The sequence below is a fragment of the Microtus oregoni genome, unplaced genomic scaffold, assembly GCF_018167655.1.
Source record: "Microtus oregoni isolate MIOR12 unplaced genomic scaffold, Mior012 000007F_ref0000211, whole genome shotgun sequence".
Taxonomy (NCBI): domain Eukaryota; kingdom Metazoa; phylum Chordata; class Mammalia; order Rodentia; family Cricetidae; genus Microtus; species Microtus oregoni.
Genome location: NW_024543066.1, coordinates 30,642,185 through 30,667,092, shown reverse-complemented (window position 1 = coordinate 30,667,092; position 24,908 = coordinate 30,642,185). Strand labels below are relative to the sequence as shown.

General features: G+C 39.6%; 1 protein-coding gene across 2 annotated transcripts in view; it reads right to left on the bottom strand.

Moving 5' to 3' along the window:
* Positions 1 to 21,442, bottom strand: part of Adgrb3 (adhesion G protein-coupled receptor B3) — a 729,546-nt gene extending 708,104 nt beyond the window's left edge. Inside the window, exons 1-2 of one of the 2 annotated variants that reach the window (XM_041655382.1) lie at positions 20,752 to 21,442; positions 17,355 to 18,126 (exon numbers count right to left, since the gene is read on the bottom strand). In XM_041655382.1, coding sequence (XP_041511316.1) covers positions 17,355 to 18,111 — 757 coding nt within the window. In that variant the 5' untranslated portion in view covers positions 18,112 to 18,126; positions 20,752 to 21,442. The remainder of the gene's footprint in view (positions 1 to 17,354; positions 18,127 to 20,751) is intronic. The other variant, XM_041655381.1, reaches the window with a different exon arrangement.
* Between the last annotated feature and the right edge of the window lie 3,466 nt (positions 21,443 to 24,908).

Sequence of the window (24,908 nt, the reverse complement as noted above, 5' to 3'; positions counted from 1 at the left end):
CCAAGTAAGAAATTTCTCTTAACAGATTTACTGTGCTAACCACTGCTCAACTGCTGCCTGGTAAACAGAAACATTTATTGCAGGAAAGGTCAGCTGTATCGCCAATTTCTATCTATTTAGCCAAAATAAATGCTAAGTTGATATTACTTGATTTCAGTAGGTTGAGAAAAAACAGAATAGTTCATTTCAATTTTGTCTTTCAAAAACTGTGAATATAAATACACCTATTAATATTGCAACTTGTGTTCAAAAACATTAAACTACAAGCTTCAAAAAAGGTGTTTATGATGTGATTAGGTTTGTTAAAACTCTTTAAAAACTTGAGCATTCCAAAGGTAGGAAGAGTTAGGCAGATGTTCTGTTTACCTATTAAATTTATTAAGTGAGCCAACCAGAAGAGTAGAGTGAGTAGATTAAATTAGTTCTCTAAAATACTTCCATTTTTGTCCTTTAGAGAACAGATTCTTATATATACTCTTTTAAGGATTAATTTCTAAATCATAAATCCACAAAACATAAAGTTTGGACTATAATTGGCATTCCTTAAATAATGGCACATATAATTTTAATTGCTTCATATGGCACGGAGATGAGTGTTTATTATGTAGTCTTTGCCTTCTAGACAATGTATCTCTGTAACATCACATTTTATACTCCTAAAGACAAAATTTGATGAGTCATCAATGTCCTCTAATCCGTACTCTCGGTTTTGTGTGGAATCCAGAAGAAAGAGAAGACATGTTTATTTCTAAGCTACTTGTCTGGTTGATGTAAGAGTGGAAGCTCGTTATGAAATGACTTTCTGATCTTTGTCTACAGATGAGAAAGCAAAGCCATCATGCAACACTCACTGGGAGAAGCCGAAATCTTAAGTTTCACATTGCTTAAAAAAATATATTAGGAGAATTGGCTGCTCCTGAATACCTATGCATTAACTGTGTTTATTTCTTGTACAGACTACATTAAAAACAAAAAGAAAAAGCAAGTCCATAGATGTGACCCTGTTTTGAAAGGACAGAAAGTCAGCAATAACATGAAGCATGCTGCCCTGGTTTCCAGAGACAGAGCCAGTGAAAGATGAAATCACACACATAAATGTTTCCATCTAAAGTCAAAATTCTTACCCCCTGACATTGATATAAAGAAACTAAACTGTCCTAACAACACATAAATCTTTGAAGGGGCTCAAGTAGATTGAAAACTTGATAATAAACATAAAAAACTTATGTTTATTATCAAAATGCAGAGCCATTGTATTAAAAATCTGAACACCAGTGAACCAAAGATATGAAATTAAATACACAGGTTTATGTCGGCAATGTTGACAATCATACCAACATTTTTGGATACTGATTTAAATTTCAAAAATTACTTTTATGGGCATTATGGTCTCCTTATCTTACAATCCTGTCACAGGTGTGACCTCATTCGCAGCTTCTAACCAGGAGAATTAAGAAGCTGGAAATGTGTTTCTGGCTGGCGTGCTTCTGACATCATACAAAATTTAAGTTTTTGTTTTGTTTTGTTTTTATATAGAAAGCAAACAAGTTGATCACTTGGGAAATCAAATGCACAGGTACATTTTATTACTATCTTTCTTAATTAAGTCTAGGAACAAATTTTAAGGAAGAGGCAGAAATAAGACATGTTTCAAGGGAAATTGACGCTTCAGAAAGAGCAAGATTGATGGAACGCAGAGACAGAAGTGACAGTTGGCTTCATGTTAGGACATGTAGGAGTCCTGAGATTCTAACTTGATCAAACCAATAAAATGGTAATCCACTAAGATCAAACACTATCAGAGTGGCCTATTCTAGTTGGACAGACACCCTTACTGAAAAAGTACTCAGAAGATAAAGTTGCTTTCATGGCCAAATGTAATTTAATTACACATCACTGACTAATTCATTTTAAAAGTAGAATAATAGTGACACTATAAAGAGAATGGCTTGTCTTTAAAAGGAGGAGTAATGAAAAACAGGTATGTCGACATAACTCAGTGTTTTCTCAGCTGCAGAGGAAATAAAGAATACAGGCTACACATTACCATACACTGAACACCCCAGGAAACACTTTAAATTCTCTTGGGTCTGTTAAATAAATGGATTACTTTTTATTAGGGATCAAAATTTCATTTGGTGTAGCAAAATCTCTAGCCCAGTAAAGTGCTTTGGGATCACCAAATGATAACATTTACTGAGCCTGTAGTGCATTGTTCCGGCATTGAGAAACTCCCATGTGGACATGGTCAAGCATCCAGCACTGCCTTGCTCAATCTCCCGAATTCTACGCTAAAATTACCTGCTGTGAATACCGAGAGTAAGACACCCAGAAATTTAGAGAGATGTGAAATATTCTGAAGTGCACAGGGCCAGAAACGATGAAGCAGGAGTTGATTCCGGGCAATTTGACGTTGAACACTATGAAATGTCTCTTGTAGAAATTTTGCTCTACCAATAAAACCCATGTTGGTAAGAAAGATCTGCAGTGCAAAACTGAAAGTAAAGATGTGGAATTTGCAGTCTCTAGAAGATAAAATTTTCCTGCAGAACAGTCAATAGTTAAAGGGAATTGGATAATCTCTAATTTTCCATACATAGTATGAGACTTCTTCTGAACTACTCATGTAGGTTGCTGTGATTGCAAACAAAGAATGGTCTTTAGATTTTAGGAAACTACTTAACAAATGGATTATTTTTAAGTACATACTCAAATCTATCATTTCTGATCATCACGGAGATCCATAGACTAATTGTTTATTCACTTTATTGGAATTTTCAAAAATTTTAAGCCTTCTACTTTAAATTTTAGCTTCATTTCTGGCAGTGTGCTGGTAGCTTCACGATGCTCCAATGGAGACTATAGTAAAAGTCAGTAAGTACAATTTCACAGAGGATATTCTCAAACTACTGGAAAACATTGAGCTTTTCTTACTCTACAAATGTGTATAATGCCTTAATCATTGAATGTTACATAGTTATATATGCAAACGTGTGTGTTACATGCCACACTCACACGTCAAAATTGTAGCAATTAGCTCCATTCCTGGATTTTCTTCAGCAAACAGAAAGGGGGAAAGTAGAATGTATTTGCTTTTTTTTTTTAATTCCTCAGTTGTCCAATGGATTATATACTCTCCTCTGACCTCTAGAGTGATCCTCTATTTTTTTTCTTTTTTTTTATTAAAAATTTCCGCCTCCTCCCTGCCTCCCTTTGCCCTCCCCTCCCCCACTCCCCAACCCCCAGTCCCCTTCCCCTCCCTTTCCAGTTGAAAGAGCAGTCAGGGCTCCTTGCCCTGTGGGAAGTCCAAGGTCCTCCCTCCTCCATCCAGGTCTAGGAAGGTGAGCATCCAAACAGGCTAGGCTCCCACAAAGCCAGTACATGCATTAGGATCAAAACCCAGTGCTATTGTTCTTGGCTTCTCATCAGCCCTCATTGTCCGCCATGTTCAGAGAGTCCGGTTTTATCCCATGCTTTTTCAGTCCCAGTCCAGCTGGACTTGGTGAGCTCCTGTTAGATCCTCTTATAATTAATGAGCATAGCATAACCCAAACGTTTTGAGAATCTGAAACCCAGGAAAAGGAAGCACTGGACTTCCTTAGAAGAGAGTTTGACAGCACTCCAGGAACAGTGAGAGCTGTTCCCTCCCTAGTAAGCAACCCAGAGGCTTGTTTAAAGTTCACCCCAGCCTCCCCCTGCCCTCCCACTTCTCAGAGGAGGTAAGAATATGTCCCTGACAAAACCCCACCTACTCAAAGGGGAGGTTAATTAACGCTACATAATTAACCTCACAAGAAAATTGCTAAGATTAATGAAGCAGTGCTTACTAAGTGATTACAAACTCCCTGGGAACCTCTATGAAAATATTTGTTTACAAAAACCATCAACATTTATTAATAAAAGATTCTGTGTAAATTACCACAATGGTTAATCGATGGACCAACATCTGTAAGTCCTACACTGTGTGTTCATTGAAAAATGAGGAAACAAAGAGGGAAAGAAATGAGAATGAGCAAAGAGAGGAAGGAAAAAAACACAGTAGAGGAAATGAGAGCTGCAGAAAGGAAAAGGTTCGGGGAACAGGACAAGGTTCACCTGAAACTACAAGCCTAGAATAACTGGTTTTTACTTGCATAGGCAGCAATAACGGCTCATCTGATGATAACAATATCTTCTGTTTATTTCACTCCTAAGACTCAGAAAACCTCAAGTAACTTTCAAAATAAAAGCTGCACAATAGAGTACAATATTATACATGTGGGAGTGAATTCCTTCCCCTCAAATACAGTACAAGATCATAGTCATCACACAACTACCAGGAATTATTTAGCACATCAACAATAAGTCAAAGCACCATTGAGAACAATCACCATGATTATTGCACAGTCCTTTCCAGCTGGCTCTTACCTGAATCAGAATGGGCAGGTTAAACTGAAGCTCCATGAAGACCCTGTATACTAAGCCACAAAAATCAATCTTCTCATGCTTCTTGGCCATCACATATTGATCAAGGTTCTAAGTTAGGTCTCTTCTTACCCACTAATAGCCTGGGCTGATATGAAAGCCCCTTCACTACATGCAAGTTTACATGCCAGAAATAAGAGACTTCATAGCCTTAATCTAGCAAAGAAATTAGTGGTGTTACCTTTGCTCACAAGTGATTGGCTAGAGCTATTCAAATAATCCCACTTAAAAACAGTGATAAATGAATGCGATTCCGATGACATGCCCAAACAGCCCATGCCTGGAGTTATTGGGAGGAGGAGAACAATAATGATACCCCAATCATCCATTTATATCAATGGAATTCCAATATTAATAACATTCTTGGTTTTGCTTTAATAATATATCTTCAATCAGAGATATGCATTGTGAGTAATCAGAGAACTAAAAATATCAGATGGACTGATAATTTACAACTAACTAAAACTTTATTCAAATAATAGAAAAGATCAGAATGTACCTACCACAATGTAATCTATTTATAATTATAGATTTTAAATAAACTATTGATGGGTGAGGAGACAGATCATCTGATCAAATCCTTGACACTTAGCATGAAGCTCAGAGTTCCCGTCCTAGAAGTGATGTACATGCCAGACATGAACAGCAGACGGTGCCTGCAATCCTAGTCCTCTGCAGGCAGAAACAGGGATTCCCTGGAGTAAGATGACAGAATAGTCGATGCAAATTAGTGAGCTCACAAACAGAGCAACAAGAGACATTCCTTCAATATACAAGGGGAAGAGCAATTGAGGAAGATACCTAGATCAACCTCTGGCCTACACATGCATACCTTACACATATTTGTGCACCCACATATTGAGGTTGTGCATGCACAAACAATAATAATAAATAGTAGAGTTAAATCTGAGAGTTAAATGTGTCTGAGATGAGCTTATCACAGAAGACTCATATGTGAACAAGAGACATGGTTACATTAATGCAAGTTTTCAGATGGGCTTATGGATGGAAGTCAACTGGGGAGAGGCCTAAAGTCTAGAGAACTAGAAAAATGGAGAGCCAGGGTGTCCTACGTCAAATCCAGACTGTCAGGATCCATATGCTAAAGCAGGGGCTCTCAACCTGCTTTACTGTGACATTTTAATACAGTTCCTTGTGTTATGGTGACCCCAACCACAACATTATTTTTGCTGATACTTCATAACCATAATTTCACTACTATTATAAATCATAATGTAAATAGCTCTGGATAGACAGTTGCCCACAGGGTTGCGACCCATGAATTGGGAATCACTGCTCTATAGGCAATGTCACACGGTAAATACAAGAAGTAGGTGATGAGAGGTGATTTCTTTGACTAAAGTGAAGCAGTAAAAGGTGACCTCACCTTTGACATAAACCTACCATGGATTCTATCCCATAATGCTTGGACAAGCAAACCTTGAGATGTCTTGGTGGACTGCGGCTTGCTAGCAGACAATAAAGGCCAATTGGGCTAGATGGCACTTGGTGGTTAGGTGGCAGAACGTTGGTGGCATACTCTCCAGCGGGTCTAAACATCATCTGATATATAGTAGGGGATGCAGGATGGCACAAGTCTAGATGCTAGTCTCATACAAAACTGAGTAACACATTGTGTGGGGAGCTACACATTATATATAATCCTCACATATATGGAGGGGAGCTAAGAGCAGATTTGTGGGTCATAGGATCCTTGACAAATATTATGGATTCTATCCTATCTTGAGCATAATAAAAAAAATGTGGTTCTTGCATTTTCTTGGCAATTCAACATTGGAAACAGTTTTACAGAAGGAAATACATAGTACTAGCCTTCCCAAATTCTCATAAGCAGGCTAAGATGCTGCAGCAGCTTTTCAAATGCATTTGCTTCTGTGATCAGTACAGGGAGATGGGAGGGGATGATGAGCAAGACTCTAGGCCCTCCTAACTGCTTAAACTAACAACTTCTTTTGGTTGTTTCTTTAATATTTTAGGTGTCGACTTTTCTTTAAAGAAAATTAATGTTACCAATGCTAAGGAGTAAAGATGAGCATGCTTGCAAAAAATCTGCCTTCTTTCTCATGCCTTCATCAGTTTAGTCACTTACGGAATCAACTCCTACTCTATAATATCATTGCTCAGTTTTTGTGGTTTCTGTGGTCTCATGACGGAGACCAGAGGCCACCACATGCACTATTTATTATGCCTAGAATTCATTTATGCCCTTTACAAGAAATTCAACACCAACATATGGTCATTAAAAAATTCCAAGAAAACCACAAAGGGATTAAAAAAAGTCACATATTTTAGGTGAGTAGATTTTTAACACACCATAAGCTACAGTTTTAAAAGCTGCTCCCTAGCTATTTTATTACATACTTGAAATAAAAGATTATTAAAAAATAAAGGGACACTGTACTGTATTCATTTCTTAGGCATTTTTCATTACTTAAACCATTGGCTTTGAAATTACAAAAAACTGAGGACAGCCAAAAGTGGCTGACCACAGGCTGACGGATCTGTAGGAAAGCTGACCTCTCCGGAGAGCCAAAGTAAACTGAAATCCCTCAGTCTGTGGGGCGCTAGCAGGTTTTTGAAAGCTTGCCAGATTAATAGGGAAAGATTACATAAAGTAAACAGATTTGTCCCTCCCAAGGTGCCCTCCTTTCCATATCACCATTATTTTGAGTAGGCAACTTAAAGATATTTTCCCAATATCTGGTATATTCTAGTTCACAAAATCTCATAAAATTGTATGGGTAAACTTAGAAAAACAAAGACAATTATTTTCCTTTTCAGGTCCCTTTTCACATATGAAAAAGAATTAATGGCTGAGGTGAGGTGGTCAGCAGGAAAAGGTTGTGGCTGCACAGGCATAACTACCTACATTCTAACCCCGATTACCAGCAGAAGGATACTAATCCCTGAAAGCTGTCCCCTGACCTCCACACATGCACCACAGCGTGCTGTGCCCTCTCTCATATGTACACACACATCATTTCCACAGAAACACACAAAATAGTGCTCATGTTTAAATGTCTATAATAGTCAGCTAGAAAATCAACAAACTGGATGATGAATATAGAAAGATTTTAGAGAACATAAGATAAGGGCAGTGATTAAGAAGAATATATACAAGATGTCGAGGTTAAAATAATAATCATATTGTTACTATACAGTTGTACTTTCAAAAAAAGCAGCAGTTAGAAGACATTTACAACTTCTCTATGCACTCTGGATGATCAATGTGCCAAAGAAAAGGTTAATTATTTTATTAATCCTTTTGCACATTGAAGGGAAAAATGAAAATTCAGCATGGGTTTCCCATCAGCCTCAGTGGCTCTAAGGAACCACTTATAACTTATAGCTATGTATATACCCCTTCTGTTTAGGAGAACTGCAGGAAGCAACCACCTGCCCTCTGTTAATTTGAGAATCAAGGAAGACAAGGATTGTGCCAGACAATGACAAAGCCATAACTAGCAACAAGTTGAACCAAGAAGGAGACAGTGACTATCCAGCTTCAAGAGGAGAGTGAGGTGGAATTTCCCTCTGTATGCTGTGAATGCCATTGGTTAATAAAGAATCTGCTTTGGGAAGAGAACTGCAATCTAATGGATGAAACCACTGAATTATGAACAGCAGTCTTATCAGAAGGTTTATTCTGTTCATTTCCTGACTGGATGTCAAATGGTCCTTCAGGACCAGGCTCTTTCACGTTATAGAGACGTTACTGGATGCATATTCTGACAATGATTATGGTCAACTGAAGCAATCTTCCTATTGCATATTTTCAAGTGAAGGTTTTCTCAATCAGGCAATGGTGAAAGAGTCTTTTAATTTTGAAAATACAAAACTTAGATTCAAGTGTTTCCACAACTGTGAGAAACCACTAAGACTACCAATTACTACACATTTCGTACCTTTCAGTTATATTATGGTTGTGTTTGTTTGATATTTAGACCACACAATATTGGTCTAAGTAGGCTGCACCTCACACTGCCAGTGCCCAAATAAGCAATGCCTGCAGAAAAGCTCGACAAGCCATGCTTTTTCATTGGGAGGATTGGCCCTATTCTTTTAACACATAAAATGTTAATGCACCTTACTCTTTTTTTTTACAAACAGCATTTAAACTTCCCAATGGGTAATGCAAATTAAAGTATTATGTTATGGACATGCAAGTATAGAAATTAATATTTTTACCCACCCAAAGTTTATCAGTTTATTTGCAAAAATTCACCTTAAAAGGATCATCAGGAGAAATATTTCAGAAGGGTAAACTTTTCTGTGACACTTTTATCATTTACTCACAATAATTTTCAAAAGGTTTTTCACCCCTGTAGCTTTTTCTCTGCTGGAGTCCGAATTTTCTTTGTTTTGTTATTGATGTCTACATGTATTTAAAACATTGTGATCCAGCCCCATTGGAACTCTAAGGTCATTTCTATGCACAAGTTGGTTATATTTTTTTTCAAACAATTTTCACTTCCCAATGAAACTTGCAATCTAAGAAGAAGTCTGGAAATATTCTATCTTAGAAGTAGGTCACCAAGTCAGTTCTTTCCTTTCTCATAATGCAAACACTGTTTACCTCCTGTTTTATAAGGTAATTTCAAAGACAAAACTAAATGACAGTGTTCTGTTTCTCTTTCATATTGCCGTGATAAAACACTGTGAAGAAGGAACTTTGAGGAGGAAAGGGCACATTTCTTCTCACGCTTCCAGGTAATAGTTCATCCCTGAAGAAAGTCAAGGTAGGACCTGAGCAGGAATCTGGGACATACCACCATAAGGAACATTTCTTAAGGGCTTGCTGCCTATGACTTGTTCAGCTTTTCTTCTTCCATACCTAGGGCCACCTGTCCAGTGGTAGCAACATCACAATGGGCTGGGCCCTCACATATAAATCATTAACCAAGAAAATGCCACCCACAGACCTGCCCACACTGGCCAACCTGATGGAGACATTTCCTCGGTTGTGCTTTCCTCTTTCCAGATGACTCTAGTTTGTGCTAAGTTGCGGGGGGGAGGGGAGGGTAATGGTAACACTTATGTCCTAAGAAAAGACTCCTATTTGTTCCACTGGTTTTAAATGTTATATTTTCTATGTGCATGCTATTTGGAGAACTTTCTTTACTAACTGAAGATAAATGAGCAGTCTTTAATAACTAGGAAGGTGGGTTATTCTCTGATAAGATTGAACTCTTGGATCACAACATAAATGGAGCCATCAACAGAACTATTGAGAAAACATTTTATAATTTTACTTTAGAAAGATTTCAAAATCTTCAAACGAACACCAAAATAATCCACTTTATTTTCTGAACAATATCTGAATATGTAAGAAGCTGGGGGCTCGATACCTATTGTCATACTCCAGTGAAAGAAATGCCAACCAAGCCATCCTTTTCTTCTAAGTGATTTAAAACAGATATGAAAGTGAATCCTTTGGCATTTGGAGAGAACTCCTTTGTGAGGCAAACCTCTAAATATAATCTTCATTTTGTATAATGCAGCAGAGTTTAAAATACTTGGAAACAATTTAACTTAAATAGCTTGTTTGCCTATAAGCAAAGACATCCAAAGGACAGCTTTCCAGGCTGAGATGAATCATCCACCACTGGGTTGATCTATTTGAAGTATTAGTCATGCCTCCATCAGTATAAAAATCTAAAGATGCTTTTATTCATATAATTCAAAATGTACACAAACTCATGAGGTTGAATGGTTCTTCATTAAATTCACAGACAAGTTCAAATAATTAAATCACATTCTAAAATATTACCCATTCCTTATGTAGAGAATAAGATTTTTAAGTGATATCAAAAATCTCAGTGATTAAAAGAGGATCTTTTAAATGGATGCATAACAATAAAAATATAAAGGTAGGATAAGCAACCAGATAAATAATAATCCCATGCTGATGTTATATAAAATAGAACTCTTTTATTCGATAATCAAAAACACTGCAGCTATAAGGACCAATTTTAACATGGGCAGATTTTTAAACCTTAATAAAAAAATGTGTCCCCATGAAAGATTATTTCCCTTCTAATGCAAGTTTGAAAGACTCCATGCTGTACACGTTGATGGACCATTCTTCATAAAGGAGAGTAACTACCCTACTATACTTGATACATGGCAATTCACACCATTAATTTGAGTTGTGCTTTGCTTCAGAATTTCAACCATATTTACATAGAAATAACAGAAACATTTCTTAAAAATTCCAACAGAGTTCCTTGCTTGTTCGGGTTTGTTTGTTTGCTTCTGTTTTTGTCTTACAGGGTTACATTCACTAAAGAAAGAATTTCACACACAACACATTACAACCAAATAGTATACTTCTGGTCTTGAAAAAAATATGTACACATCAATAAATAAATTAAGGAAAGAATGTTTATAAACAATGATATTTTCTTTTACACCCACACACACATACACACACACACAAAACAAGATGGCAGCTGATGCCTCAGCTGCAGGCTGCCTAACATCTCAGGTGTCTCTTTTCTTTGTTTGTATTCTCCATCCTCCTGCCAAGAAGAAAAAGTAAAGTGTCGTCCAGACTTTTCTGTGGACAATTGAAAGACAAAAGGCAGCGTCAACAATGAAAACATCTGGACCAATAGGAAGATTCAGTTTCACATTGGCTATTATTACCTTTATGTTGAACCTCAATTATCATGTTTATTACTGCGCACAATTATAAAAATGCATTAATATATGTCAATCACATTAGAAGAATACTTTATAACAAACATAAATCTCTGCACTATGTGGAATTCAATGAAAACAACAACACTGTTTTGAACGACCAAAAGGAGAAGTTTGAGGGAAGAAAATAATTAATAAAGCTTGTTAATATCCTAGCATAACGTGACAAATGTGCCAAGTATCAATAGGAGCAATCTTATTGAACACAATTCCATTATCGCAGGTGTAATTCCCAGCTTATTAAAGAGTCAAGTTTACTTACTTGTCAAAGGTTCCTGAGTCATTCTACAAACTCAACTCCATGTACATCTAACTACTGCTTTCACTTCAATGAAATGACACATCTAGGAATCTTAATGTATATCAGATCTTAAATAAAGAAAATAAATCTCTAATACATTAAGTGACTACATTAGGAAACTGAACTGAGAACTTTTCATGGATATTGATAGAAACTAAAATATCAAATTATTAATCTCGCTACTTATTTTTATACTCAATATAGCATTTACCAAGTATTACAAATGTAAGAAGAAATTAAAATATATTAGTGATACCATTTTTGTGTCAAAGGACAGCTCAAAAGATAGTTTCATGATCTTTTGGATTCATAATCTGAAAGCCCAACACATGCTATTTTTAAAAACATATTTATATACATATATATATAGAGAGAGAGAGAATTATGATTACTGGGGGAAGAACATGTGTATATGTTCATGTGGAGGCCAGAGGTCAACATCAGGTGATAGTTATCAAGACAGCTATCCATCTTTTTATTTACTTATTTATTTTGATACAGCATCGCTCATTGGTATGTATCTTACCAAGAAGGCTAGAAATTCTTAGATCTCCACTTCCCGAGTTCTTGATTTATAACACCTCCAAAATCCTAGCTTTATTACGGTTTCTGGGATTTAATTCAGGTCCTATGTGGCAAATATTTTACTGACTGAGCTATCTTTAAACCCCAGGAAAATTTATTTTTTTAATTACACTAATTTTTACTTTAAGAGCCAGTTGACTTCTATAGGAAATATATACCAGGTTAATTCTAAAGGAAACTGTATTTCACAAAATAACAATCTCAAAAGATGACTAACAGTATAATACCTTAAGGGAAATGCAGTGAATTAAAGGATGCGTGGAGCTCAAGTATCAGGGAAGTAAAACGCCTACCTTAATTTTTGAAGAAACATAATTTTAATACATTTATCTGCAGCAGACACAAAGACCTATTGAATCACAAGCCACTTGCCTTATGTGTGCAAGCATGACATGCAGGCACACTTCACTTAATTTCCAACTCTCTCAATATTATAAAGCAGTTGCTTCCAAAACCACATTGCAAGCATTTTCTTTCATAAACACTGCATATGTGAAGCGCTTCCGAAATTGGTAAATGTCTAAAATTGAAAGCAGGGAAATCAGCAATTTTTGACTAGCATTTTTCATGTTTGGCAATATTCTGCTATTACAAAATGTATAGTTCCTAATCTAGAGTTAAAATACAAATCAACGTTCTGTTTTATTCAAGTGTTGTCTTCAAACTGTTTTTGGAAGTTTGGGAAATGCTATGACTATAGCGGTGGTGCCAGGGGTAGAAGACATGCGCAGAGAAATGTCCCAATTTTATTATCACTATTTTCTAGATGGTAAAACTTAACAAGCTATTCTTATCATTCACAGGTCCAAACAAATATGGTGAAATAATACTACTAAGTGCGGTATTCCACTTGCTCTTTCAAAGCATTTTTAGAAGACCTCAGAGATCCGTCTCTGACATCAGCAATGCATTAATGAAATTGGAAAGGTTGTAAATGGTATTCATCTTCTCATAGAAGAGAAAGTAAAAGGTGACTGCTTTTCCAAAATTATTCATCAGTAATTTTTGACTGCAATTAATACATTAACATCTTCCCTTTTCAGAACTTTATTCTTTCGTTTACTTAATGTTTATTTCAACCGGTAGACACAAAGATTATGTTAAGACTGGGCTACAATTTCAAAACTCCAGTCTTTTTACTCAACTAAAAATCTGGCAAAGGAGAAAATATAGGTAAAAGAACCACATAGCAAGACAGTTAAGTGCTAGAACAAAACTACAGTATTTGCAAAGTGCTGCGGGATTCAGCAAAAGAAGGGGCAAACTTCAGGGTCTTTTTCCTCAAGGAAAGATGGATGCGCTATATATTCTTTGAAGAAGGTTCAGCGATAGCAATAATTCACAAAAGACTCATGATCCAAGGAGGATAAGAAGGAAGATGAAAAGTAGGAGAAAAAGTAATGTAAAGGCAAATAAGAAAAGAGAAGTATTAAAGGCACTGGAGATAAAAATCCCTCAAAATTATAAATGTGGGCAAACACACACACACACACACACACACACACACACACACACACACACACACGGGTTAGAGTCTAGAGTTTACCCAGTCACACAGTGACTCTTCCCTTGGGAGCTGGAATATTCAGGATTAGCATAGCCAGTCTAGAAAGACAAATGGGTGAGTGTGTGCAGATTTCCTGGAATCTATACAGGGATCCTGCTTCCCTTCACATAAGCAGAGCCATTGATGTCAGCAGCACACAAAGGTTCCTTTAAGACTTCTTATATGACTTGGATATTCTGGTGTAGGCTTCTTCTGTGCAAACTGTTTTAATATTGCCATTCTAAATAAAGTACTGACATACGATCTCATGCCAAAATGTCTATCCTAACTATATACTTCAGAGTCATCTTCTGTAATAAAGCATATTACTAAAAACGTGAAAATGGTTTTCTGAATGGTTGCCAGTCTTTTCCCAGAATTCCATCCAAAAATCCAATGGATACCAATGTTAAGTTGTGTGTGTGTGTGTGTGTGTGTGTGTGAGAGAGAGAGAGAGAGAGAGAGAGAGAGAGAGAGAGAGAGAGAGAGAGGGTCTTAGAAACCAAATACTGTCTAAACTGTCAAATTACTGTTTTGAAAAAGAGTCACTTTTCTAAAATTAGTCTCATTTAAAAAAAAAAGCAGGAGTGACTGATAGCTAACTTTCTGTGAGCAGATGTCACCTCCAACTATGTCAAATACAACTTTCAATTAGAATGTTCTGGAGTGTACTCAGATGAGATGTTCAATGAAACACCAGTGCAGGAAATTTGCTGGGTGTTGTAGTCTGCAATTGTTGGTATCACAAGAAAGGGTAATAAGTTCTGCACCTTGATGAATAATATTTATTTTTTTTAAAAAAAATATCCTTTCTTACAGCAGACATCCACTGTGGAGAGCCTACTCTTTGCTCAGTGCTAACTCCATTCTCATAACCAAATTGGGCATAATCACAATAGCCATTGTCATACTTTGGTCATGAACCTCACTACTGTGCCAAAACCATCTGGAGTTGTGTCTATTGTTTGGAGAATCCCTGACAAATCTGTGCCACTTGTATGATACAATCTAGGTAGACCTGCTAAGGCTGACTGTAGTCACTAGGTATACAATGAATGAACTGCAAGTCCACAGTTGTGGTGGGAATAATGCTGTATTAATTCTCATAAGACCTTCAGCAGAGATGAGTATTTTCTTCCATAAAAAACATGATCATCAAACAATGTGTGGGTGAAATTTTTAAAACCTCATATTAAAAATTAGAAGAACCCTTGAGTTAAATAAGAGCAGCAGTTCAGTATGTAATTATTAGCCTCAACCTCTGGCTGCAGTTATGTGGTTTACTTGAAATAATATTGAATAAATCATTCCTAACATAGTATTTTATGTCACTTACATAAAATATTTAAGAATTAATGTACTTTGCATAAATGGTAAAAAATTAGGAGTCTAAATTTTTATATTTTTTTTCTACAATGCATCCTAAACAAAAAAAAAAACTTCTTTGGATGAAATAAGAAGGCTATCATACATATTTTAAAGAATTATTTATAAATTACCAACTACAATGTATCAGGGGAACTACTTATCCTCACATTTTTAACTCCAGGCACCCAGACAATTAGAAAGCATAAATTTAGACTACAAAGAATATAGTTGGGCAATTTTTATTGATACAGCTTTTAAAAAAATCCCCTATTATATAAATTTGGTACTTTGGCGTCATACACATTATAAAATTTCAAGATAAGCACATATTTGCCTCTGCAAGTATTTCCTTCTCATTTTTACAGCTGATTAGCAACATGAAATAAGTCTTTTACCCATGCTTTATGATACAATGCCTCCAACCCACTCATCTGCAAATCAAATGTGCACTGTGGCTTCTACACATCCCAGCAATGCCCACATCCCATGCTGACCAACAGCAGCAGCCCTGAAAACCATGCATAATGAGCTCCCAACTTTTCTTTTGCCACCTTCATTTGAGAACAGGCTGCAGACCTGGATAAATTCTCCGCTTTCAATCTGATCAGGGCTGAAGTTGATGATCGAATTTGAACAACGGAAAAACTGCATTTATAATTCCCATTTAAACACCAAGAAGACACACAAAGCTCGGTTTCTGATGCTCACTGCTTTCTCAGTGAGCTTGTGGCATCCCAGTTTCTGTGTGTACTGTAGTTCTTATTCTAGGGGACACTAATTAGTTTTAAATGGTGTTAAATACCATCCCTGCAGTTGTAAGTGCTTCTCTGGGATTTTATTTTTACTAGAGAAAAGAACTCCTGTAATTTAAAACTACTTTGTTTTCTTCAGCCACAGATGTCAGTGAGACACGGACCTGTGGAGATCTGAAAATGCTTCAGCCCTTTCTCCTTGCCATTAGCCTGCACTCATTTTCTAACTTGCTTTTCTGCCTTGTGCCTTTGCTTTTCCACAATTCCCATCCCCCAAATTGCAGCCAGCAGAGAAACAGCACCAAGCTGTCGAGGCTTCTCTACCCCTCCCCTTTCCCCTTGCTGGCTCCACTTCCCTACAAAGCCTTGGCTACCATTAAAGAAAATTCTCCAACAACGTGTCAATTTTATATTGGCCACAAAGACAACTTCTGTTGGGGGAGGGAGAGGAAAGAGGGACTGGAGCTTGGCTGTCCCTTTCCACAGACTGGGATCTTTGTGGCAATCAGAAAACATTTCCTGCATAAGAAATCAACACACTCACTGGTTGCAGGGCTGGGGGACAAGAAAGAATATGTACTGGCTCTGTCCTCTAACGAATGGAGCATAGCCATTAACCTTCCAAGCAAAAGTCATTTTCTCAAGATATGCCATGCTTTCTTACATTATTAAAAAAATAATCCACAATCTTAAAGCTTCTGCTAGCTCCCCCACTGAGGATGGGTGAACATTACAAGCCACAGGAACACTTGCGATTCTTCCTCTGCATTTCCGTTGCACTATTTTGTTTTTGTTTTCCACCACTTAGCTCATTCCTCTCTCTCTCTCTCTCTCTCTCTCTCTCTCTCTCTCTCTCTCTCTCTCCATATCACCATATCAACAACGGACCAAGGAAGTATTGAGAAACGACTTGCAAGAAGCAACTTGGTGGTTTAGAATCTGTCTGTGCCTTCACTGCCACCACCTCCTCCTTTCTGCTGGAGACTTCAGAGATGGAGACCCACGGAGCTGGGGCTTCCAGTGTGTTTCTCTTGCCTGGCCAAAGACCACACATAGGGATGTATTGTGCAAAATTCTTTCCACAAAACAAGGACCTGGGTGAAAATGGTCCCTCTTGACTTCAGAGACAGGCAGTCTCCGAGTCCACAGAGGCTTTCTGTTGAGTGTTTCCTCAAGTCACAGGGAGAGGAGAGAGGGTGAGGAACAGGTGAAAGGAAGGGAAGAGGACATTTGCTGGACTTGATCAGAAGGAAGTTTGTATATGTATTTACCCTTAGGAGCATGTGTGGATTCTTAGCCTGCACAGAAGCACATATTTCCTCATTAACCCTTAACACAACTGGCTGCTCATTTCTGTATCTCTCTGCTCCTGAACATTCTCCCCAGACTTCCAGAGCACTCTGCTGAGCTGCCCATCTCCTCCGCTTGTCTCTAATGTCATGAAGGCTAAACCTAGTTTCAGAACCCTTCAACAGTGAAGACCACAAATCAAATTACTTCAAAGCTGACAGAATAAATTAGGCTGAAGTAGTGATTCAGCAAGGGTTACTTCTATGCAAAGTTTTCCCCACCCTCCACCCCCAGCACCCATTTCCCCCTTTCTCTGGGCACTTACCTTCTTTGGGTGGTCTTTTAGCCTCCCTGGTCAGATTGCAGACTTGAGTAGTTTGCAGCTCCTGAGTCAGGCAGCCCTCCGTCTGCTCATTCAGGGGTAACACGACGTTATTCAACAAAACCAGCGACTGGTCATCAATTCCCCACTCTCCCAAATGCTGAGGGCAGGTGCACTTTGTGTACATGATTCCACAAGACTCTGTTCTCCCATTTTCTGATTTTAAGCAACTCTCCAACCAAGTGCATAAGACATGGCAGCCAAACTGGCTTGGGCTCACCTTGTTCAGTACCAAAAACTCAAAAAACGATTTCTGATCTTCTTCTCCCTTTTTCTGTAATCCTGGAAAATCAGTTGGAAATACTCGACGTATCTGAATAAAATTTTTATCATACTGTAGAAAAACAAACGCATTCTTGGAACTGCAGAGTTGCATTATTGAATGGTTCTTTCTCAAAAGATCCTTTATTTTTTCATGGGAAAAATGATCAAACTGATAAGCCAGAAGGGAAAAGTTAGAGCAGCTAAGGTCTTTTTTGGAAAATTTCAGGTAAATGCTATATTTGGTTGGATCTGGATTTTCCAGCGTCCAAGTGCAGTTTGTAAAGTTTTTGGGAAACATTTCACTTACAGAATAGGATCCATAAATGACTCCCTTCACCAAAGTTGAACACCAGAAGTCTTGGGCAGCATTAAATCCAAACATAACCAGGAGATAGGTGGAAAATATATAAATCAGCAGGTTACGAACAGCCTTCATCCTATGTCATTTGGCCTGTAAAAATGGCAGCGGAAGTGAAAAGCAAGCAGAAGACCACAGGCATTGAGAAAACAAAACCCATCCAATATTGCAGCCAGCTGTTTTCAAGATTTCCGTAAAAAGCCCTTTTTAAAAGAAGGGCAGGTGATTTTTATTTTATAACGCCGGGAAATTACCAGTTGCCGTGCGAACAGCGCCCTCACGTGGCTACTGGCGATGAACAGATTCTCCACTTTCAATATAAAAATAACATTTAATAGATTATTAATAGTTATGTCTTAATTCATCCACCAGAGTTTCCTGCACATCCATTATCAATCTACCAAGTGAAGCGGGACAACTGGCTTCCTGGAGTAACCTACATGTTAATTGATGAGATACTGGTCTCAAGTTCCCCAGCCTTTTCCTCTCCCTCCGTCTTCCGCCTGCGGTAAACACCACCACACAGAATCTAATCTGATAATCCGGGAGCAGCTGTCATGGCATCATTTCTTTACTCTTTAATGTGAAAAGTAATCACGATAAATTATAGTCACAGCTTTAAAGGCACAAACGATCATGGGTTCCAGATGGAGCATTGTCTCCCAAATGCCCCTACTTGCCTTTGCAGGGAGCACCATGTGAACTGATGAGAAATGCCCGTGCAAAAACATGGGCATTCGTGGGGACTCATAGGACAGTAAAGCCAGCGTCTGGGAAGGGCACAGATGGACAGACACAGGAAAGTCCTGATGTTCAGCATCGCCACTGAGGACAAGATTTGAGGCAGTCATTTCATATGGCATGCCCTCCTGGGATACATAAAGTGGATCAGTGTATTAGTATCTGTATCCAAAGGCGATGTGTGTGCGGAGGGGGATCCCAGAACTGCACTCACTGAGCTCCCTCCAGTCTTTGAATTTTCTCTCTAAATTGTGGTTGTCTTATCTAGCATTATCTCCTGTGAATTGGGATTTACACATTATAGATATAAAAATTGGTAGCTTTCCCCCTATTGCTCTCAATGACTGGATTTCTGCCTTTCAAACAAGTGCTCCAGAGCTCTTCTTTTTTTGTTTGTTTTTATCCATTATCAAAGCATCCTCGATTAGATTTATCTCTGTAAGTTGTTATCCCAAAATAACTTGAATATTTTTCAGCTTTAACCTTTACAAAGTTATTTCTCAGAATAAATGACAGTGCTTTTTTTTTTTTGCCCAGCCTCTGAACTGATGAAAGTGATGTCAAGTTAATTTTAAAAGGCTTTAGGCTGAAGTCTTTTCCACTGTTCTATAAGAAGAGCTATTCAGACAGACATTTAGACAGTTAAAGAGTTCCCATGCCTGCTCTGTCTGGTCCTCTTTGAGCCAAAGCACAAAACCTTCTTTGCCATTGCATAACACACCAACACATGCACTCCCAATCCAATGACCAAAGTCCCTGAACATATCTGCATTTTATAGATCATTATTCAAATAGTATGTCTTGACAGAGGCCAAACAGCCCCAACTGTAAATTTCTATATAGCAGCAGTCTAAAATAACACAGGAGCTGACAGGACTACCAGAACAGCGTTTTCTCTTCCAAACGCACAGCACAATGAGAAATGCCTTTTCCAGTTGAAAAATAAAGGCAATGATCTTTTAGAGATCAAAATGTGTGTTTAGGAAAAAACTGGAAACAGTCTCCTCCGCGTGTGTAAGAGCGTGTGTGTGTGTGTGTGTGTGTGTGTGTGTGTGTGTGCTGTAGCACTTCGCAGGCAATGCAGGTCTGCGCAGTGTTCTTCAGGATAGAGTGTAGGCGTTGAAAGCCAATGTGACAGTAAGTGTCTAAATTAGGAATTCCAACCATGAAAGGGGGCTTCATTTTATAATCAGGAACTCAAAAGGAGGTCGTAGTTCTTTTCCTTATAAAATCGATATTTCTGCTTCCATTTATTTGACAATGCATGTCTGCAATACTGTGCTTATCAGTGATGAGAAAGAGTGGGAACGAGCTGCTTTCACATCCCTCTTGAGCAGGCACCCTTCACAGAAAGCTCTTCATTTTTAATCAGTCTTGGTGGAGGAAGTCTTGAATTTTCTTCCAAATAATAATAAATATGAATCATTGAACTGTCCCCCCCACCCCCACTGCAGGGCCTGTTCAAACAACTGTATGTCTGTCTACGGAAAATAACGGGCCAGGGGTTGGCTAAGGGATGGTCACCGAGGTCTCCAGAATGCTGTATTTATTTGGCTCTTGCTGAGAGGTAAACCAGCACTGAGTTTAGCTATTTTCAAAACTGATCTTCTGGGTGACACTTTAGTTTAGCCGAACATAGACGGCGCCATCACTCCACTGATTTTTTCCCCCACTAGAAGACCCAGTCCTACTGGATCCTAACTTCCTTTTAACCTACCCCCCACCCCACCGCTAAAATTATCTCAATCACGCACGAGTTGCTAGATTTTCTGGGTCTCTCTCCCTATTCCTTCCCACCCAGCTCACCTCTTCAAAACCAGAGACTTCTCTTAACTTTTCAACTGCGGCGTTTAAGTAAGCTCAGAATCTCTCCATCCGCCAGCAACAGCCTTGACTTCCCTCCCCACAAAAACTGATTCCAAGCTTCTCCGGGGCGACCCCAGAAGACAGAGGTGACCCCGAAGCCCCCTTCCTTACCTTCCACTCCGAAAGCTCCGGGAGGCTTTTGGTCTAAGACACCAACACAGGCACAGGTCCCAACAACAGTGACGGAGAGACTCCCCTTCGGTCCCAATCACCGTTGCCCATTTTTCCCCCGGCTCAGCTTCAAATAACAGGATTTATTATTGGGGGAAAAAATGCACGCATACGAGAAGCAATGAGGGGGGACATAAGAAAAGGGGGTACCCAGTGGCCAGAGCCTTGCGCCTTCTCCAAGTGAATGAAGCCTCCAAAGGAGAGCCGGGGAGAGGCCCCCAGAAGGGGGTCTCGACAGAAACAACAAATAAAAAAACAAAAAACAAATAACAAAAATGGAAGTGGATTAAGAGCGCAGATGTGTTTTCCCAAACCCACCTCCCCCCCACAAACGGATTGGCCAAGAAGCCAAAAAAGCGCTGAGAAGTGGCCGCCGGCGGCGGCGGCTGAGGCTGCGGGCTGGGCGGCGGGCTGCTGACAGGAGTGCTCCCGGCCGGTGGCGAGGCTGGAGCTGGAGCCGGCTGCTCGGTGCGCCCTCCTCCCTGGCCCTCCTCCCTGCCAGGTACCGATAGACCGAGCGCGGCTGACGAGCTGAGGCAAAAAAATCCTGGGCTGGCGACGTCGAGAAGCTGTGTGAATGCCCGGCAAGGAGGGAGGCGCGCGAGGGCGCGATATAGTAAAGCTGTGTGTCGGGCGTGCGCGCCGGCGCGCGGCGCTCGCTCTCCCTGGGGCTGCGCGCGCGATGGGGGCCGCGCGCTCCTCGGCGCGCACCCGCCGCCCCGGCAACCAACACCCCCCCCCCCCTCGCGCCGCACGCGCGTCCTCGTGGGTGCGCGCGTCCCCGGCGGAGCGCTGCCCCGCGGGGGGCTGGAGTTCGGCCTTCCCCCGCCTCCCCAAGGACTAGCAGGCGCGGGAGCGAGGAGGGCGGGAGCGGGCTTTGCCGGGCCGCTGCCGTGCCCGCGCCCCCGCTGCTCCAAAGCCGAGCACGTCCGGAAAAGCGGTCTTTTCTTCGTCTGGGAGGTTTTCTCATCCTCAGTTCCCACCGCTGAGGCTGGTGGCTACCAACTCTAGGAGAAAGTCCCCAGGAGGAGAGGCAAGGGGGGGCGCGGAGGACGAGAAGGCGACCGGGAGGGGTAGGAAGTAAACGCTGGACTCGACCGTCCTTCTTTTTCGGCCTTTCAGTGCGGACTTGACGCAGCGGGAGCTGTCAGTCACCACCGGGATTTAGCTTCGATCCAGTCAGCAGCTGAGGGGCCACCTCTCACCTCCCGCGGCTACTTGTCTCTGGCTAGAGGCTGGGACAATAGTTGGTTTTTGTTGTTCTTTTGTTTTCTGTGTGTTTTTGTTTTTGTTTTCCGTCAGAGCCAGACTGCAATTAGCATCTTATTTGTTCAGGCTCGGAACAGTCTTTGTCAGGACCACTGTGCGGGCTACCGAGGTCAGGCTTCCTGCCCTTCTCTCTGCGTGGCGACGGGGCAATAGTGCGGGTTCTAAACTTTTGATTCGTTCTGCCTTCTTAATGCATTTATTCCTTGTCAAGTTTCCCCTCCTCGTAGCAAGTTTGGGTAAGTGATGGGAAGAAATGAGGAAAAGCTACTGTTGTCCATAGAGAAGAGGGGAAAGAGGATAAATTTCTAGACGCCTTCATCGTTTCATTTACGTGTTGTTTATTTTTGCCTCCTGCACAGACGTCTGAAGAAGTATCTGATAGGTTTCAGAAGCAGGCTGCAACTAGTCATTCGCCTTCTAGTTTTGTCTCTACTTGTAGCCGCGGCTGGTGGTTTGCAAAACAAGTGTTTAGATAGTGTGGTGATGTGGTGGGAGGAGACGTGATGGGCTATGCTTTTGAGCCGCGAGCCTTCCTCAGAGAGAGTTGCCTGAGCGGCAGGTGAAGTTGAATGAAGCAATTTTCCGTCATTTGCTCTCTACTCTCTCATTTGCATTTTTTATTCTCCTTCTCGTTCCTCTCCCCTGGAGCGACTGCATAGCCAAGAACACAGTTTTCCAGGGCGGACTATCATGAGAACACGGGAAGGTGCTGATGATCGTTTATGCACCAGAATTGTTTGAAATATTAAAATTTGTTCTTTGGCTCTTTACATTGTAGTACATATTAATAGAATGACCCTTTTGGAGGCTTTCTCTTTTGGGACAAGAATTGAAGGAACACCCTGTAAGGGAAACAGTTAATCACTCTCCAGCAGGCTTCAACTATGTTCCCAGGAACAAATCACCAGGGAGAGCAGCCTGGGTGGCATTTTGGTTTTGTGTCATTTTTAGTTCATTACAATGCTTTTATTCATTTAAGGGAATGTGAAAAGAAAATGGGTCTTATATATCAAATGCAAAACATAGTATGTATAATGCACACATTTTCTTGTAAAAACAAAGACTATTCTGCAGTACAAAAGAGGGTAAATGTTTCATTTATTTCAACTTTGGGCATAACAGCCATAATATTTGCAAGACATTTGGGTCAGTCTGTAATTTTATTCAGAGCAATAAATAAATAAATTCATAATAAGTGTGTAATAAAAATGGAGAATAAAAATACTTTGCATGGTTTGTCCATAAACACATATAATAATGTGGGGTTAGTTAGAATTCTCACACAGCAGTGTCTTCTCACTTATCACTGAGCACTGTGATTTTGATGTTTCTTAGAAATCCCCAAAGTCATGGCACCATGGAGTAAGAATAACAGCCTAGGGGGACAATTTAAAAAGACTTAATCCTCAAAGGAAAGGAGCACTGTTCCCGGGATCATTTTAATTCAAGTAGGATGCAGGGCTGGGTCAGAAAGGAAAGCCACTCTCGATAAGGCGCTTCACCCTTCACACTCTTTCCCATAACCTTCATAAATTGCCGGCTACCGAGCTGGCCTGATGATGATCCTGCTGAGGTATATTTATAGCAGATATTTTGTAGATGATAAATATGCCAAGCAAGACACAGCTACAGTAACCCAGGGCTCATCTGACGTCCTCAGGGGGTCATAATCAAGAATAACAAGTGGAACTATGTGAGGAGAAGCTGGCCTCCGGGCCCCGACAACACCATCCAAGCCAGCCCAAGAAGACATCATTTTGTTTCCTGCCTGCATGGAGTTCCGTGGGAAAGCTTTGCTGTCGTTGACTCACCAGTAAAAAGGAAGACAGTGTGCACGCTGGGCTCTGTGTCCTGAGATGATAATTACCAGATTATCATTACTTAGTTCACATGTGTCCCTATGTTTATTTTTTTATATATTTCACATTACATTTGTACATCTATTCATGCATATGTTTTTATATGCATATGTTATTCCCTAGTCTATCTGTACAAATATGTATATTTGATATGTACACATGTGTCTCACTTTGGCATGTTTGGAAGGGTACATTATGATTTTTATCCATGGCAAGTAGTGTAATTTACACAAAAACTATCAAATTAATAGTAAAACTATATTTTATCCATATCCTTGTTGATCTTCACAAGGCATGCTGAGAAATCAGTGTGAACTTGTCCAAATCTAGACTGGTATTTTATGGCATTACCATCATTCAAAGTGGCCAAGGTATCTAAAGTTGAACGTCTTCACAATTGTGCCTTCTATTATTGATCAGTATTATTAATCACTCCAGGGAAATAATGTTTCTATGTATAGTACTTTTAAACTTCCTTTTCTTAGCTAACTTTCAACTTTCTGCATTTGACAATACCCTATCTTCCTGGAATATTGCTTATGATTCAGTGTCATCTGCATAATTCCCATCAAATATGAAGAATATCCATTTCAGAAAATGCTTTCGAGTGTTTTTTTTTCTTTACATGTATATGCATTTGCATGGATATCTGTGTACAACATGCATGCATGAGCGCTCAGAGGTCAGAAGAGGCATTGGCTCCTCTGGAACTGGAATTACAGATGTTTGTCAGCTGCCAAGTGGGTTCTTGGAACCAAGCCTGGGTCCTTCACAGAAGCAGTTAACCCTGAGTCATCTCTCCAGCCCCATTTTTACAAAAAGCTTTTCCTTGTCATGTCTCATATAGCATTTTAGGTAACACTATATTGCCACATTCCAAGTTTTGTCGCTTATCATTTTTAGTAAGATTAAAAGAAGCACACATTGTAGGAAGTTTTTTTATTGTTCATTCCATGCATTATTTTTTTC